The 13867-nt window shown below is 40.5% G+C and overlaps 1 protein-coding gene across 8 annotated transcripts in view; it reads right to left on the reverse strand.

Moving 5' to 3' along the window:
- garnl3 (GTPase activating Rap/RanGAP domain like 3) overlaps positions 1-13867 on the reverse strand; it is a 101366-nt gene that overhangs the window by 41340 nt on the left and 46159 nt on the right. For all 8 annotated transcript variants that reach the window (XR_014912760.1, XM_085414269.1, XM_085414273.1 and 5 more), the window contains 3 exons: positions 5809-5883; positions 3946-4045; positions 1807-1925 (listed from right to left, as the gene is read on the reverse strand). Coding sequence is in view for 7 of the 8 variants with exons in the window: in XM_085414269.1 (XP_085270395.1) it covers positions 1807-1925; positions 3946-4045; positions 5809-5883 (294 nt within the window). In the remaining variant the exon portion in view is untranslated. The remainder of the gene's footprint in view (positions 1-1806; positions 1926-3945; positions 4046-5808; positions 5884-13867) is intronic.

Consider the following 13867-nt stretch of genomic DNA (forward strand, 5'->3'; position numbering starts at 1 on the left):
CAGTGCCCCTGTACTGGCTGCTCCCGACTTCAGCAAGGCCTTCAAGCTGGAAGTGGATGCAAGCGCTACCGGCGCGGGAGCAGTACTGTTACAGGATGGAGTTGCTGGCATCAGTCACCCGGTTTCCTACTTCTCAGCTAAGTTCAAGCCTCATCAACTCAACTATTCCACCATTGAGAAGGAAACCCTAGCCATGTTGCTTGCTCTGCAGCATTTTGACGTGTACGTGGGGTCAACCACCACCCCTGTCATGGTCTATACTGACCATAAACCTCTGGTATTTCTAAAGCACATGTACAATCATAACCAAAGATTGATGAGATGGGCGTTGCTTGCTCAGGAGTATAACATAGACATCCGACATCAGAGAGGTGTGGACAACGTGGTGGCTGACGCACTGTCCAGGACCCAGTATTAACCCCTTAACCCCAGTAACGGACTTGGTGGCAGTTGTTAAAGGTGTCTGTTTACTGTATGTGATATTTTATGTGGGGGGGTGTTACGGTCGCTGACCTCTAGTGGCTCTCCCTCTGTCGAAGAGTTGTTTTTCTCCTTTTCTTGTGTTGCAGGTCTGCCTCATGAGCCGCAGCTGAGGTGTGTTTCAGCTCGTCAGCCACGGCATATAGTCTGCCGTCCTAAACTGCCACACCCCCTGCCATTTTCCCCATGTTTGCCAGAGCTGTGAGCTGTAGAGTTTTGGGCAGCGGGCCTTTGTGTGTATGTGTGTGAGAACTTACCCTCTGTGAACTTTGGTTTTTCTTTCTTTTATTGTGAGCGAAGGTGTGCCCTTATTGTGATAATTAGTTTGTCATTGTGGAAGCAGGTAGGGGTTCTCTGCCATTTTTGTTTCAACTGTTTTCTCCTGGTTTGGTTAGACAGGGAGCTCAGCCATTGTATTTTGTTTTTGGTTAGTGAGTACTTGGTTTTGATTTCTAGCTAAAGGGGGGTGTTTTGTTTATTGTTCTGGCCTTGGAGACCCTGAAGAAAAGAGCTTCCCTGTGTTTTCGTACTGTAGTAGTTTTAGGCAATAAATCTTGTATACTGACATCTATTTCTCCAGTAGTTCATGTGTTCCCTTTCACTTTGTGTTACCCCTCACTCCAGTCGACACTTCGTTCTTAAGTGGGGCGTAACAATATAAAACAGGCCCACAGCTCCAAAAGGGACCTCTGGCTAATACGTCAGTTCTGTGTCGGGCTCATAGCCGAAAACTAGCTTTACTTTGTTGTCTGCGTCAACTTTGCCAGCGAGAGACAGAGAGAGGCGTTGAAAGGCTGCTGCAACGGAACTTATTGTTTCGGAGGAAAACACGAACACTGTGTAAAGTCGAGTCTTAATAGCTTGCTGGGCTACACTGTCCATGAGGCTACATTCTTTAGGGCTATGCCAATAACACTCTGCCTATTGCATTCATATTAAATAATTTTTTGAACAATAATTTTTGAAAATATTTCGTCACGTCATTATTTGGGCCGCAAGTAGGGGTGACATGGGCCGAGAGATTGAGACACAGGTTTTGTTTGGGTTTCCACCGGCGTGGAATTACCAAAAATAGAGAGGGGACAGCCTAACATATGAAACAGGAAAAGACCGCCGTGTAATCCAGTTACTTCAACAAAGTAACTGTATTCTGAATACCACCTTTTTAAACGGTAACTGTAACGGACTACAGTTACTCATATTTTGTATTTTTAATACGTAACGGTGGTACATGTATTCTGTTACTCCCCAACACTCATCCTGAAGGTCTAAGAGATGTGACGCATTTAAAATTACTGCTGCTAGGTGCATAGACAGTGAACTCACCGTCTTTCTCCAGAGGATGGCTCGGTACTGGGGAACACGTTGGTTGTTCTGGTCCGAGAGGACCACCGATAGGTAGAAGGGATTCTTCTCTGCATCCGTGCCCACATAATTTTGGTGGACTATGGTGGACAGAGATCATTTACAAATATGATTAAGATTAAGAGATCAAGATTATTCAACTGATTAACTTATACAATAGTAAAATGGATATTAAATCAAAGCCCTGCCATAATTTTTACTCTAGATGCAGGAAAAAAATGATAAATTGAGCTGGAAATTTCTGCCTCCTATAACATTTTGGATTTGGTCCTTACATAAACAGCTAATCCTATACAACACAACACTCCAACAGCATCTGTAATCACTAATGGACAAATATCCAACCCATTCAATTTAAACAGAGGTACGAGATAAGGATAATCATCATCTCTTCTGGCACTTTTCATTGAACTTCTTGTCTCAGCCATAAGACAGACTGATGACATCATAGGTATAGCAACAAATTTACATAATCAAAAATTCAGTTTATATGCAGATAACATTCTTCTTTATTAACTAATCTGACAACTCACTTTCTGTCAGTCCACACTCTGATCAACTGCTTTGGAAAGTTCTATGGCTACTCAGTCCTCTGGTTGAAATCCAAGATTCTGCTTTTCAGCCATACACAGTGGGACGCTGGGACTTATACCTTGGAATATACGCTCATACCCCACGGATTCATAAAATCCAAGAAGACTTTGACAGATGGACAGAGTAAGCTATCTACTTGAACTGACCCATGTTATTCCACCTCCAGGCTGGTTCTCCTGGTGTTAAAGTTTTGATTAGTTTAAGTTAAAAATTTAGATTTTTCTGTCATAGTAGGGGCCCAGTCATCTCTCTGCTGTTTTATCTGTGTTTTTAGTCTTTTTGTTGTTGATGTTTTTTCATTTTTTGTCTTCCTTCCTGCCTTTTCTTTCATTAAATTCTCTTCTTTCATTCAAAACCTAGAGTTACACAGATCGCAGCAGAGTCTCTGCCTCTTTGGTTGACAGGGTAACATATCCAAACAATGCCAAACAGCCATCCAAACCCAATTAGATGCAGGTTCTCTGCTGCCTCTTTCTTCGTCCTCACCTCAGCTAATGCTTTCTTTTCCTGTGTGTGTGTGTGTCTCTTTTATTCTATTTGGTTATAAGCTCTGTTTATTCCTAATCGGTGATGTTTTTAAGCTTAAGGTAAGCAGTAACGTGAAGCTGCGTTCCAATTATTGGCTTACTACTGAGCCTCGTTCTTTTTGAGCAGCCTCAAGAATTATTGTCATATTTAATGGAGTATAACAGGGAAACAGACACAGAAAGATTTATTCTTATCAGTAAGATGTGTGCCACTGTGGGTGTTTCATCAAACAGGAAGCTTGTGTTAAAGTAGCTGGCCTCGAGTTCATAATGTGTTGTTTTGTGCGATGCAGTCGACTCTGCCCGGGCTGTGAGACACAGATGGCTCAGCTGCGGTCCAAAACAGGTCGAGCCAAATTTCTTGCGACGTGGCTCATTTTTAAACTGCCCGTGCCATAGTATGATTAGACCCTGGCCAGAAGAGGAAAAAGATGCCTCTTATTCTGTTATTCCATAGCTGATAGTTTTCCTGTCTTAACTTTCCTTCACAAATATCTCTGCTCTTTACCTCACCTCTCAGCTGATCTTCCTCACTAAACTCATTACAGGGAAGCCTCAGCAATGAGCTTTTAAGACTATGGAAGTAATGCAGAGTGGGAATAATGCGGTTGGAGAAATTATGAAAAAGGTGCAGGACAGGTGACCAATACAAATAATTCCTAACAGCTTCTCACAGTTGCTAGGTTGCTGCACAGTCTCATTTCAGAAGCTAAGGGTAAAATTTTAATTGTGCTATCTTGTGCAGCGTTGTCTGTCTAGTGATACTGTATGTCCTTAGTGAGCTTTCTCCTTGGGTGACGTATTGGGCTGGAGTGTAGTTAAGACTCTCAGTGGGGATATGGTTAGATGAATGAAAAGCGGTGCATGAGGACAAGGCTGATAACAAGCTTCCAAATATGGAGGCATTTCTTGATCTATGTCATGCTAGCTCTGTGCGTGAGTGTATTTTTTATACAGAGCACAGCAGAGAAGCACTGACCTTTTCCCAAAAAGTATTTAAAGAACCATCTGGTGTGGTACTCTGGATTCTCCAGATGGACATCGGTTCTCCTCCAGGTTCCTGGAGTGTAGTCCAAAGTCTGTTTCACGCACACACGCACACACACACACACAAACATATGCCACAATGTTATAATGATAGTCACAGCTTGAGTCACAGCAGTCTTCATTGTGGAAAACTGTTACACAATAAAACAGTACTGATTATATTACAGGGCAGGAAATCAGATACAGCAAAAGCAAGCTATAATGTAACTGTTTATTACTTGTATCATGGCTCTCAATTTAAAAATGTGGGAGGACTAAGGTTTGAGATTAAGAGAACCTTTGTCTTTGCGGATTGCATCACATCCTAAATAATACCAAAATGTTGGACAAAATCGAGGCAGTGAATCATAATAGGGCGGCCCCATGATAGAGATGCATTGTTGCTGCATTCTTGGAAATTGACTTAAAAAGGAAACAAAGATCAGCAAATGCAGGAGCTACTGTATTCGCAGTACTGGTCAGCGTTTGTTCTGCTCACTCAAGTTATCTCTTGTCATACATACAGCTGACAGAGGACAAATGCCATAGCCACAAATAATTTTATGTACATGTGCATGTATTTCTTCACATAAAAATCTTCCTGATGTTTCCACAACAAATGTTTCACAATTAAAGCCTTAATAAGAAATGGGATGGCTTAGTATAAAAGGAATTTAATTAAACACAGATAAAAAGAAATGTTGAGGCTGTGTAAACAGGATAAAGCACTAACTCAAAAGGGACTAAAATATGACTATAGTTGTCAAAAAAAGGAATGACGTATATGATCAGTTTAAGCAGGTGAGTTAAATAAAGACCTGCCACAAGCGAAAAAAAAAGTTTAAATTTCATCTTTTTTTCCCCACAAAAAACCCCACTAGACAGACGAGATAAAAAAAAAATTGAAATCCCTGTACCCTCTGAAGGTAGCCTGCAGCTAACGGCAGCTTCAAAGTTGGAACGTTTGCTTGCTGTGCTCGAGCTGACATTGCAAATCAATCATCACATCAATATGACAGCTCTGACCAATTTGTCAGTTTGTTTTCATGGGCTCTCTGGCACAAAATAAGGTTTATGATAAATGTGGCAATTCTACTTCCTCAGGGGAGAAAAAAAGTGTTTGCTGTGCTCTGGCACCGCACTAACCCCTGTGCATATCACTATAAAATAATGGTGTGTCCACCAGGAGTGTGTAGATTGCTTGATGTGAACAATTTCAGCAGCTACAGAAAGCAAACTGGCCTGCATTTAACAAGAAAAAAAAACCCAACTATGGGAGAAAAGCCAGAATTTATGAAACAGGCCTGTTTAATCATCCGTTATTCATCTTGTGACCCCTTAGATATATCTTTTTGACCTAATGGATGAGTCATAAACCCAAATTTGGGAACCACATGAAGAAGCAATTCGTAGCGGCAGCTACATGAGTCATGTTAAAGGGATACTTATTGTCCTCTCTGCTGAGCATTAGATAAGAAAATCAATACCACCTTTATATAACATCGTAATTAGGAGTTTTAGAGGACCTGGAAGGTATTTTTTGTAACTTTGGACAGAACCAGGAAATCAGTTTTCCCATACTTCCAGTCTTTATATTACTCTACTCTAGCCACCTCTTAAATTAGCTTTAATACTATTTAGTGAAAGAATGGCAAATGAAAAAGAGCTTAAAATATTATTTTATGAAATTTTCTGTCACCTTCAATCAGCTTGAGTTAAAACAGGCCCTCAAAACAATTACGGATCCAAAAATCAGCACAAGAAAACCTTGAGAGCCAGACTGAGACAAGAGGCTTGTGTGTGATATAGTGCGCACCTCGTCTGAGGAGCCATTCTCCACCCTGAAGCGTCCCGCCCTCTGAATGGCCCCATCTGCATCACTGGATATCAGCTGAGAGGAAGACAGAGACAGACATAGTGAGAGGGAGACATGGTCAAAATTAGACACCTGATAAACAGTGACTTGTGGCAGACAGTAATAAACCGACTATAAATACACCAGAGCCCGCTGCACTCACAGAAAAAAGAGGAACTGTGGTGAAACATCACCTCCATGTGACAACAGCAGCATTAGCAACCCCTTTCCATGAATATGTTACCAACTAACCCTCTTCACCCTTATTCACTCAAGTCTCCCTTCACTTTAGAAACAGTTTTTAACTTTTAAACTTTTCTCCTAATTTTCCTCAGGCACCCTCTACTTATCACCACAATTATCTGTCTCATGCTGACTCACCTCTTACTACTGCAGCACTAGAGAGGAGACATCATGAGATGAAATGGGAAAGTTAATAGTGCGGAGACTGAGTGAAACAAGAGAAGACAAAGCCTGAGAGCAGCTCAGCTATCCTAACTGTGTACAGCTTCCAAAACCGGTCCCATATTTGGGCAAATTTTGATGCTTAGTCACTCTCTTGCAAAGAGTTGCAGCTGATTTTTGTGCAAAGTCAGTGATTCCAAATATGACCTAGAATCATCATCACGTCACCATTTCAATTTAAGCATTTCAGACCTGAGGTGTAGTTATAGTGTGCACTCCTGTAAACAGCCCATGATTCTGTAACTTGTAGAACCACCTTTAGCAGCAATAATTTAACAGTTTCTCACATCGCTTTGGAGGAATTTTGTCCCACTCTTCTACACAACATTGCATCAGTTTATTGACGTTTTTCAGGCAACCATTCACCGCACGCTTAAGATCCCAACATCACATTTCATTTGGGTGGAGGTATAACAACCCAAATAATGACCTCTCCACCGCTGTGCTTGGCAGTTAGTGTGAGGTGTTTGTGGTGATATGCAGAAGTGTTGTGGTTCGTTCAGACGTACCATTGTGAACATGAGCTGTGCTGGATTTAGAGAGAAGAGGCTTCTTTCTAGCAACCTTTCTAAGCAGAACATACTAGTTCAGTCTTTTTCTAACTGAACTGTCATGAACTTTATCATTTAACATGCTAACTGAGTCTGAGATGTAGCTCTCCAGGTTTTTTGTAGTTTCTCTGAGCATTGCACAGGCTGATCTTGGGAGAATTTTCTGGGATGTCTTCTCCTTGGAAGATTATTGCACTGTGACAACACACATCTGAATGCTGCCACCAAATTTTTCGCTTTAATACAAGTGCTTAGGCCCTCCTAACTCCCTTGAACGCAGCACAGATGTGTAGGTTTTTCAGACGACTATAGCAGTAGACAGTAATTTGAGTCTTTTAAAGCATTTATAATGAGTCCATGAGTCTAGCAGGAAAGATGAATGGCCTGCGCAGGTCAAACAACAGTCAAATTGAACATTTCCACTAATCTCGATTAAACTAAGTCATTAAGCAATTGCTACTACACATCAAACTACACAAAATACACACTGAAAAATCCTTCACAATATCTTAAAGTAATATGGTGTTAATATAAGCCCATTACACTTGGCTTGCAGAATTGTTTTTGTTTGCAAATGTGTGTATGTGTCTTTCTATGATTATCTTTTATAAATGTGTATAAACAAATGCTGTGAAGTTATCTTTATAAAAGATCAAGAATATCAATAAGATCAATGATATATAAAGAAAAATAGTCAGTTTTGCTGTTTTTTTGACTACTTTCTTCTTGTCCGTGTGGACACATGTAAAACTCCTTTCAGTCTATTACTCTTCACCTCCTGATTCCTCTTTTAAACCCCCATTTCCATCATGGTAACTGATGCTCTGTTATCAGGCAACACATCAGAGACTCTTTCCTCCCATACTGCACTTCCTTTGACCTTTGCCCTTTGATCCTGTTGACTGCTGTGCTTTATTTTACTGTCCTCGTCAACAGAGGTCTCTGATCTGCCAATACATTAAAAAAAAAAGACAGATCTGGCGTGGATGTGTATTCCTGCATGTGTTGTGATACATCCAGATGGCTAGAAATGGTTTGGAGAAGCCAAGCAAAAAGACGATGACAAGCTAGGTCCTGAGAGGTAAGGAGCAAATACAGAAAACTAATAAACAGCATCCAGTGTCGCTGACCTACAAAGTTAAAGAGTTCACAACTAATGCATGAAGCAGGAGGAAAGCAAGTGTAACAATCACCTATACACAATAAGACTATAAAGCAGGACTGTGCACTCGTTACCTCAGATAAAGCTCAAAGTAGAGTGTGATGCTGTAAGGGGTTATGAACAATGATAAACTAATAACCAACACAATATTCTGAGTGGCTGCCAAAGCCTGTGCAAAACCTGGACAAGGCACAATGCTGATCTGTATGAAGAGTGGGTGGTGTGCCCCACTTCAACAGCTCATTAGATCATGACGGCCAGTGCAATGATGAACAAGAGTGATGAGAGAGCATTTATCATGGAGAGAGAGAGACAGAGGGTTCAAGTCCACTCAAAACATTCCTGTGGGTGAGGATAAAAGGCAAGAGCTTTGCATCCTAAATAAAATCATTAATAACTGTCACTCTGACTTTATTGTTCACACTAAATTAAATCTGATATGGAGTACTGTAGCTGGGGTTTTGGTGCAAAGCTCTTAAATTAAATTTTGCAACTGGCTCTACATTGGGTTGGGTTGAAAATAGGCATTCGCATTGTAACAAGGCTAGTAAGGAAATTGTGGGTTTTATTTATATGCCATCCTCAGAGTTTTTGCCTATCGAGCATACAAGCCACTCTTCTGTATCTGTTACTTTGTGACATTAACTGTAAATTCACGTGTTTTGTGCATTGTATGCTGCAAAAGTCATTCGTGATAAAGGATGTCTTCATCTTTTTGGGCTTTCTTCAAATAACTGACTAATCTAAGTTTAATCTGAGCTGATTTAATAATAAACTTTATAAATGCTTCTGTAAGTGAGACCCTTGTATCCTTTGGTTTCAGTGATTGCTTATCCAAGTGGTATGCAAAACAATTTTAAAAATGCTGTTCTGACATGGTATGTGTACACAGTGGGGATGCCAACAGAATAAGTGAGGCAAGCAGTGTTTGCTAAAAACAGACATCATGTTTGCATTAGAGCTGGGCGATATGAGATTTTTTCATATCACGATATGTTTTTTTCATTTCAGGCGATAACGATATCTATCACGATATAAGCCAAATAACTATATTTGTAAGATTTAAATGTGCCGTTGCTCACAAGTAAAATGTGAAATAATCAGCAGCTTGTTTTTATTTAAATATTTATTTCCCATAATAAGTTCAACAGGGTAGATGTACTTAAGGAACATGAGACTTTTTCAGATAGATAAAGGCAAATATTGCAAACTACACAAAAGGCAGCCACTAAAGCGTTTAAGTTTCAAAATAGAACAAACAAAACAGACTAAATTGTCAATTCCACTTAGAAACAAAATATTAATTCTAAAAATAAATCTTAGTTTGTTTTACAGAAGATCAGACAAAACTGACTAACTTTTGTCAATATCAAATAAACTGAGAACTAAAAGGAAATTCTCAATCTCTCCTTGTTGTATAGCTGAGCTTTTCAAACAGTTTTAACAGTTACTTTAGTCTGACAAAAGCCGAATGACGAATTAGCGCTTCCAGTCAGAGACTGAGGCTACGTCCACACGTACACGGGTATTTTTGAAAACGGAGATTTTCCATTTTCGTTTTAAAAAATAATCCCGTCCACACATAAAGGCAGAAATGAAGGAAAACGCTGCTATGAACATGCCAAAGCAGCAGGTGGCGCTAGATTCCTAACCGTGCCTAAATGTTGGCCAATCAGAAGTCTAGAAGCCTCGGTGGGAAAAAGTAAACAAAGCTGGGGCATAGAAGCAGAACCGAGTCGTAAGTGTGGAGGGACAGTAACTGTGTGTATATGTAAGCATTTAAACACTGCAGAGAGTACAATTAACAGTAACAGTATTGTAGAAATTCATTTCACCGAAACAATAACGTGGCGCACAGTGTGACGCATGCACCAGTTTATTGTATTTCCAGACTTGCTTTCAGCACAATTTACAGTGCATGCTACTCTGTTTTTTGTCAGACTTGAAATAGCCGAAATACCTTCACACTACGGAACTTCTATGGCTCTTCCGTTCGACAATCTCTCCGGCATTGCAACCATCATCTGTTTTCTCTTCGGTCACGCTCGGTTGATTTTTCTAGTCGGCACACTCATTTCCTCCATTACGCGCTGGCTCCATTACCCGCTGGCTGCTTCCCAAACAAACACACGTGCGGCTTGGCACTTGTGCTGTACGTAACAAGTCACGCGACGTGACGCTGCGGCTGTGATTGGTTCGGCTCTGCGCTACTTAATTTGGATTGGCTGACCTTTTTTTTTTTTTTTTTTTTGAGGACAAGAGCGGCGAGGTCTATCGCGATAGCTTAATTTCTCTATCGAGTAAAAGTTATATCGCGATACATATTGTTATCGTTCTATCGCCCAGCTCTAGTTTGCATCCATCGTGTAACGTCATGCCATCTTTTGGCCATACTTGACTATTGTCTCTGGAACCTAGCTTGACTACAAGCCTTTCACTCTGCTGTGTAGGTCATTTTCCTGGGCGCTGCTAGCAAGAGCAGAAGTCTTGCAAACTGAAACAAGGGAAGCAGTATTTTGGCTCTTTTTGTGAGCACATCAAGGATTTACCTGTGATCCTTAATGGAGGATTGTCAAGAGACTAACCACAGACAATTTTGTGAGTTGTACCTCCCTCAGCTTCCACTGTTCAGAGATCAGTTATGATACTGCATTCAGTACTATCTATAACTGTGTAGATGTATATGGAAACTCTAAACTGAGGTAGCTGTAACAAGAAAGCAATGAGAAAATGACACTATGATTAATATCTGAACGGAAACATCTGCTGTGTGGATTTAGGATGTTTTGCGAAGCAGTTTTTAACAACTCCTTTCGCATGCTTGGAAGCACCAGCATCATGACTCAGGTGATGGAGAGTAGGCTCCATATGTGAAGTCTACAAAAAGCATCTTCAGATTAAGCTCAACCGGAAAACAACAAGCGTCCCTGGCTAATATCTAGCTAGCTATTTACAACGCTTGCTAAAACACAATTTTAAAATCACAGTCACCCTAACCCTTAAGTGAAATAAATCTCAAACCAGTAAAAGCTATACGATCTTTTATTAAGGGCTCTGTCTGAAGGTGCTGGCAGTTGAACCAATTTAGCTCAACTGCAAGGTCATGATGAAAGATGCTAGTAAATTCTGATAACCACCACAGAAAGCAAACAGTTAACCTTGCATGAGTGGAAAATGAGTCCGTCTGTTTGCTGTAACTCAAAGAACTGAGACACCTTAAGTGTCAGACTCATTGCAAAAGAAATGGGAGACCTGTAAGTGTTATGTGCATTTATGCAGACTATACTGTAGGCTTGTTGAATTTGATTAAATTGGTGATTCAAAAAAGAATTCTAACAACATATTTGCAACATTTTTCTTATTAATATGACAGTGATTTCACTCCGCCCTAATGTGCACACAAGTACAGCACTATAGCTGCATTTACTTCCTTAGGTAAGTGTATATAATGGCATATTAAAATCAATACAGACCAAAGCATGTTTACTGCAGGTCTGAAGCTCTTCTTTGCAATAACTCATTTTGTTATAGAATAAACTGATGAAAATAAGATGTTCTCTCTTTTTATATGCATATTAAAAGGCATCAAAATTCCCTGCACATTTTCGCATGCCAGGGTATGGACCTGTACGTGCCCATGTTTATGGGTGAATGAATGAGCATTGCGACTCTGTTAACATCTGTATTTTGTATTCGAGTGCTGAAAATGGAAAGTAAATGTCGAAGCTGTAGGCCACCATCTTCCTCTATTTTTCGTGCCTCCTGCAACATTAACTGTCCAATCGCAAGATAATGGAGGGGAAACCAATGTAGCGTTCATACAGAGCAATGCACTACCTCCCTGGTGGATGTGTTTGTGTGTGTGGCTGGATGTGAAGAAAAAAGGAGAGAGACATTCAGTATTAATTGTGTTTTTAGGTAAGTGTTTGTGCTGCAGTGTGTGAATAGGCTTTCAGTTGTTATGGGGTGAAAGAAAGAAAAATGTCAGAAGAAAAGAGAGATTAAGCTCTCTGGGGAGTCTGTGTGTGTGTTTTTGTGTGTTTCTGTGTGTGTCTATGTATTGTGTAGCCACTGCTTTTAAATCATGGAACAGAAGAGTGGCAAAGAAGAAAAAGCTGCATTCCAACGATACCCGGTGGGCTGGAGGAGGCAAAATGAGGGGCAACAGGGGAAAAGGGGGAGCCTGTTATGCTTCTACGCTTTAACAAACAACTCATAAAACACCTCGACACTGCTGGGAACAATACTGGAGACACAGGACCAAACCTATATACGGTGGGGGAAGTAATTATTTGATTCCCTGCTGAATTCCAAAGAAATGAACAGTCTTTAATTTTGATGGAAATTAAATTTTAATCGATGCCGAATACCAATCCAAAATGCAAAAAACAAAAACCACATTACATAAGAGTTAACAAAATTGATTTGCAAGTCAGTAACTGTATATAAAATTATAACTGTATATGTAAATAAGTATTGGATGACCAAGTAAAACATGACTTAATACTTGGCGGAGAAACCCTTGTTGGCGAGCACAACGATAAGACGTTTTTTGTAGCTGGTCACCAGGTTTGCAGACATCTCAGGAGGACCCACTTGTCTTTACAGAGGCTGCAGCTTGGCAACTTGAAGCTTCTGCTCCCTCCACAGATTTCTTACAGAACTGAGGTCTGGAGACCGACTAGGCAACTCCATGACCTTAATATGCTTCTTTGTTGCCTTGGTGGTATGTTTTTGGACACTGTCACACTGGAAGACCCATCCATGACCCATCTTCAGTGTCTGGCTGAGGGAAGGAGGTTCTGATCCAAGATTTCACAGTACACAGCATTTCTCCTCCTCCAACCACGGTAGGTTGATTTAATGCCTGAGAGCTTCATTTTGGTTTCATGTGACCACAGCGCTTTCTCCCAAGCCTTCTCTGAATCATTTAGATGTTCACTGGCAAACTTAAGGCAAGCCTCTATATGTGCCTTCTTGAGTAGGAGGATGTTGCAGGCACTGCAAGATATCAGTCCATTACAGTGTAGTGTGGTCACAATGGTCTTATTTGTGACTGCGGTCCCAACTGCCTTCAGATCATTAACAAGCTCCTCCGTTGTAGTTATGGACTGATCAATCACTTTCATCATGATCATCCTAATCCCAAAAGGAAGATCTTTCATTGAGCTCCAAATCGAAGGCGATTGATCATTTTATACTTCTTTCATTTCTGAATAATCAGGGCCAACTTAGATCAAATGCTTATTTTACTCAATGACAGGCAAATCAGTTTATAACTTTTACTCAATGTGTTTTTTCTCTCCAACAAAATGAAACTACCATAAAAATTAGAGACTGTTGATTTCTTTTAAAGTGACCAAACTTACTAATTCAACAAGGGATCAAAAGATTATTTTCCCCACTACATAGAAGGGAAAAAACGTTAGAAGCCAAGAGAGGTGCATAATGACAACACAAAGTTGAGCGGTGAAAGAATAATGGATATCTCCACAATTCTTAATCTCATGAACTTAAGAGGCTTTGGAGGCTTTATGGATGAAGCACACTCACACTCCCTCTTACAGACACACTTAAACAGCTCACATTTTAGGGCACGACTTGAGCATTTCACACGTACACAATCGAGCTCGTACCGGAGCCTCTGATTTCCCCCGAGGCCCACGGGACAAAAAAGAGATGCAGTGCAGAGAGACATGTGTGGGGGTTGTTAAATCAATACTTTTGTGACTGCTGATAGATAATTGATCTCATCAGCGGGCCTGTTCATGCACACCCACAACCCTCCAGGAAAGCAGGAAACACAGAGGCGTAGTTCAGTAGAGCAGGAGAGGATGTGAAA

Source organism: Rhamphochromis longiceps, linkage group LG7 (assembly GCF_057381845.1).
Source record: "Rhamphochromis longiceps isolate RC_006_pf linkage group LG7, R_longiceps_female_GT1.1, whole genome shotgun sequence".
Lineage (NCBI taxonomy): Eukaryota > Metazoa > Chordata > Actinopteri > Cichliformes > Cichlidae > Rhamphochromis > Rhamphochromis longiceps.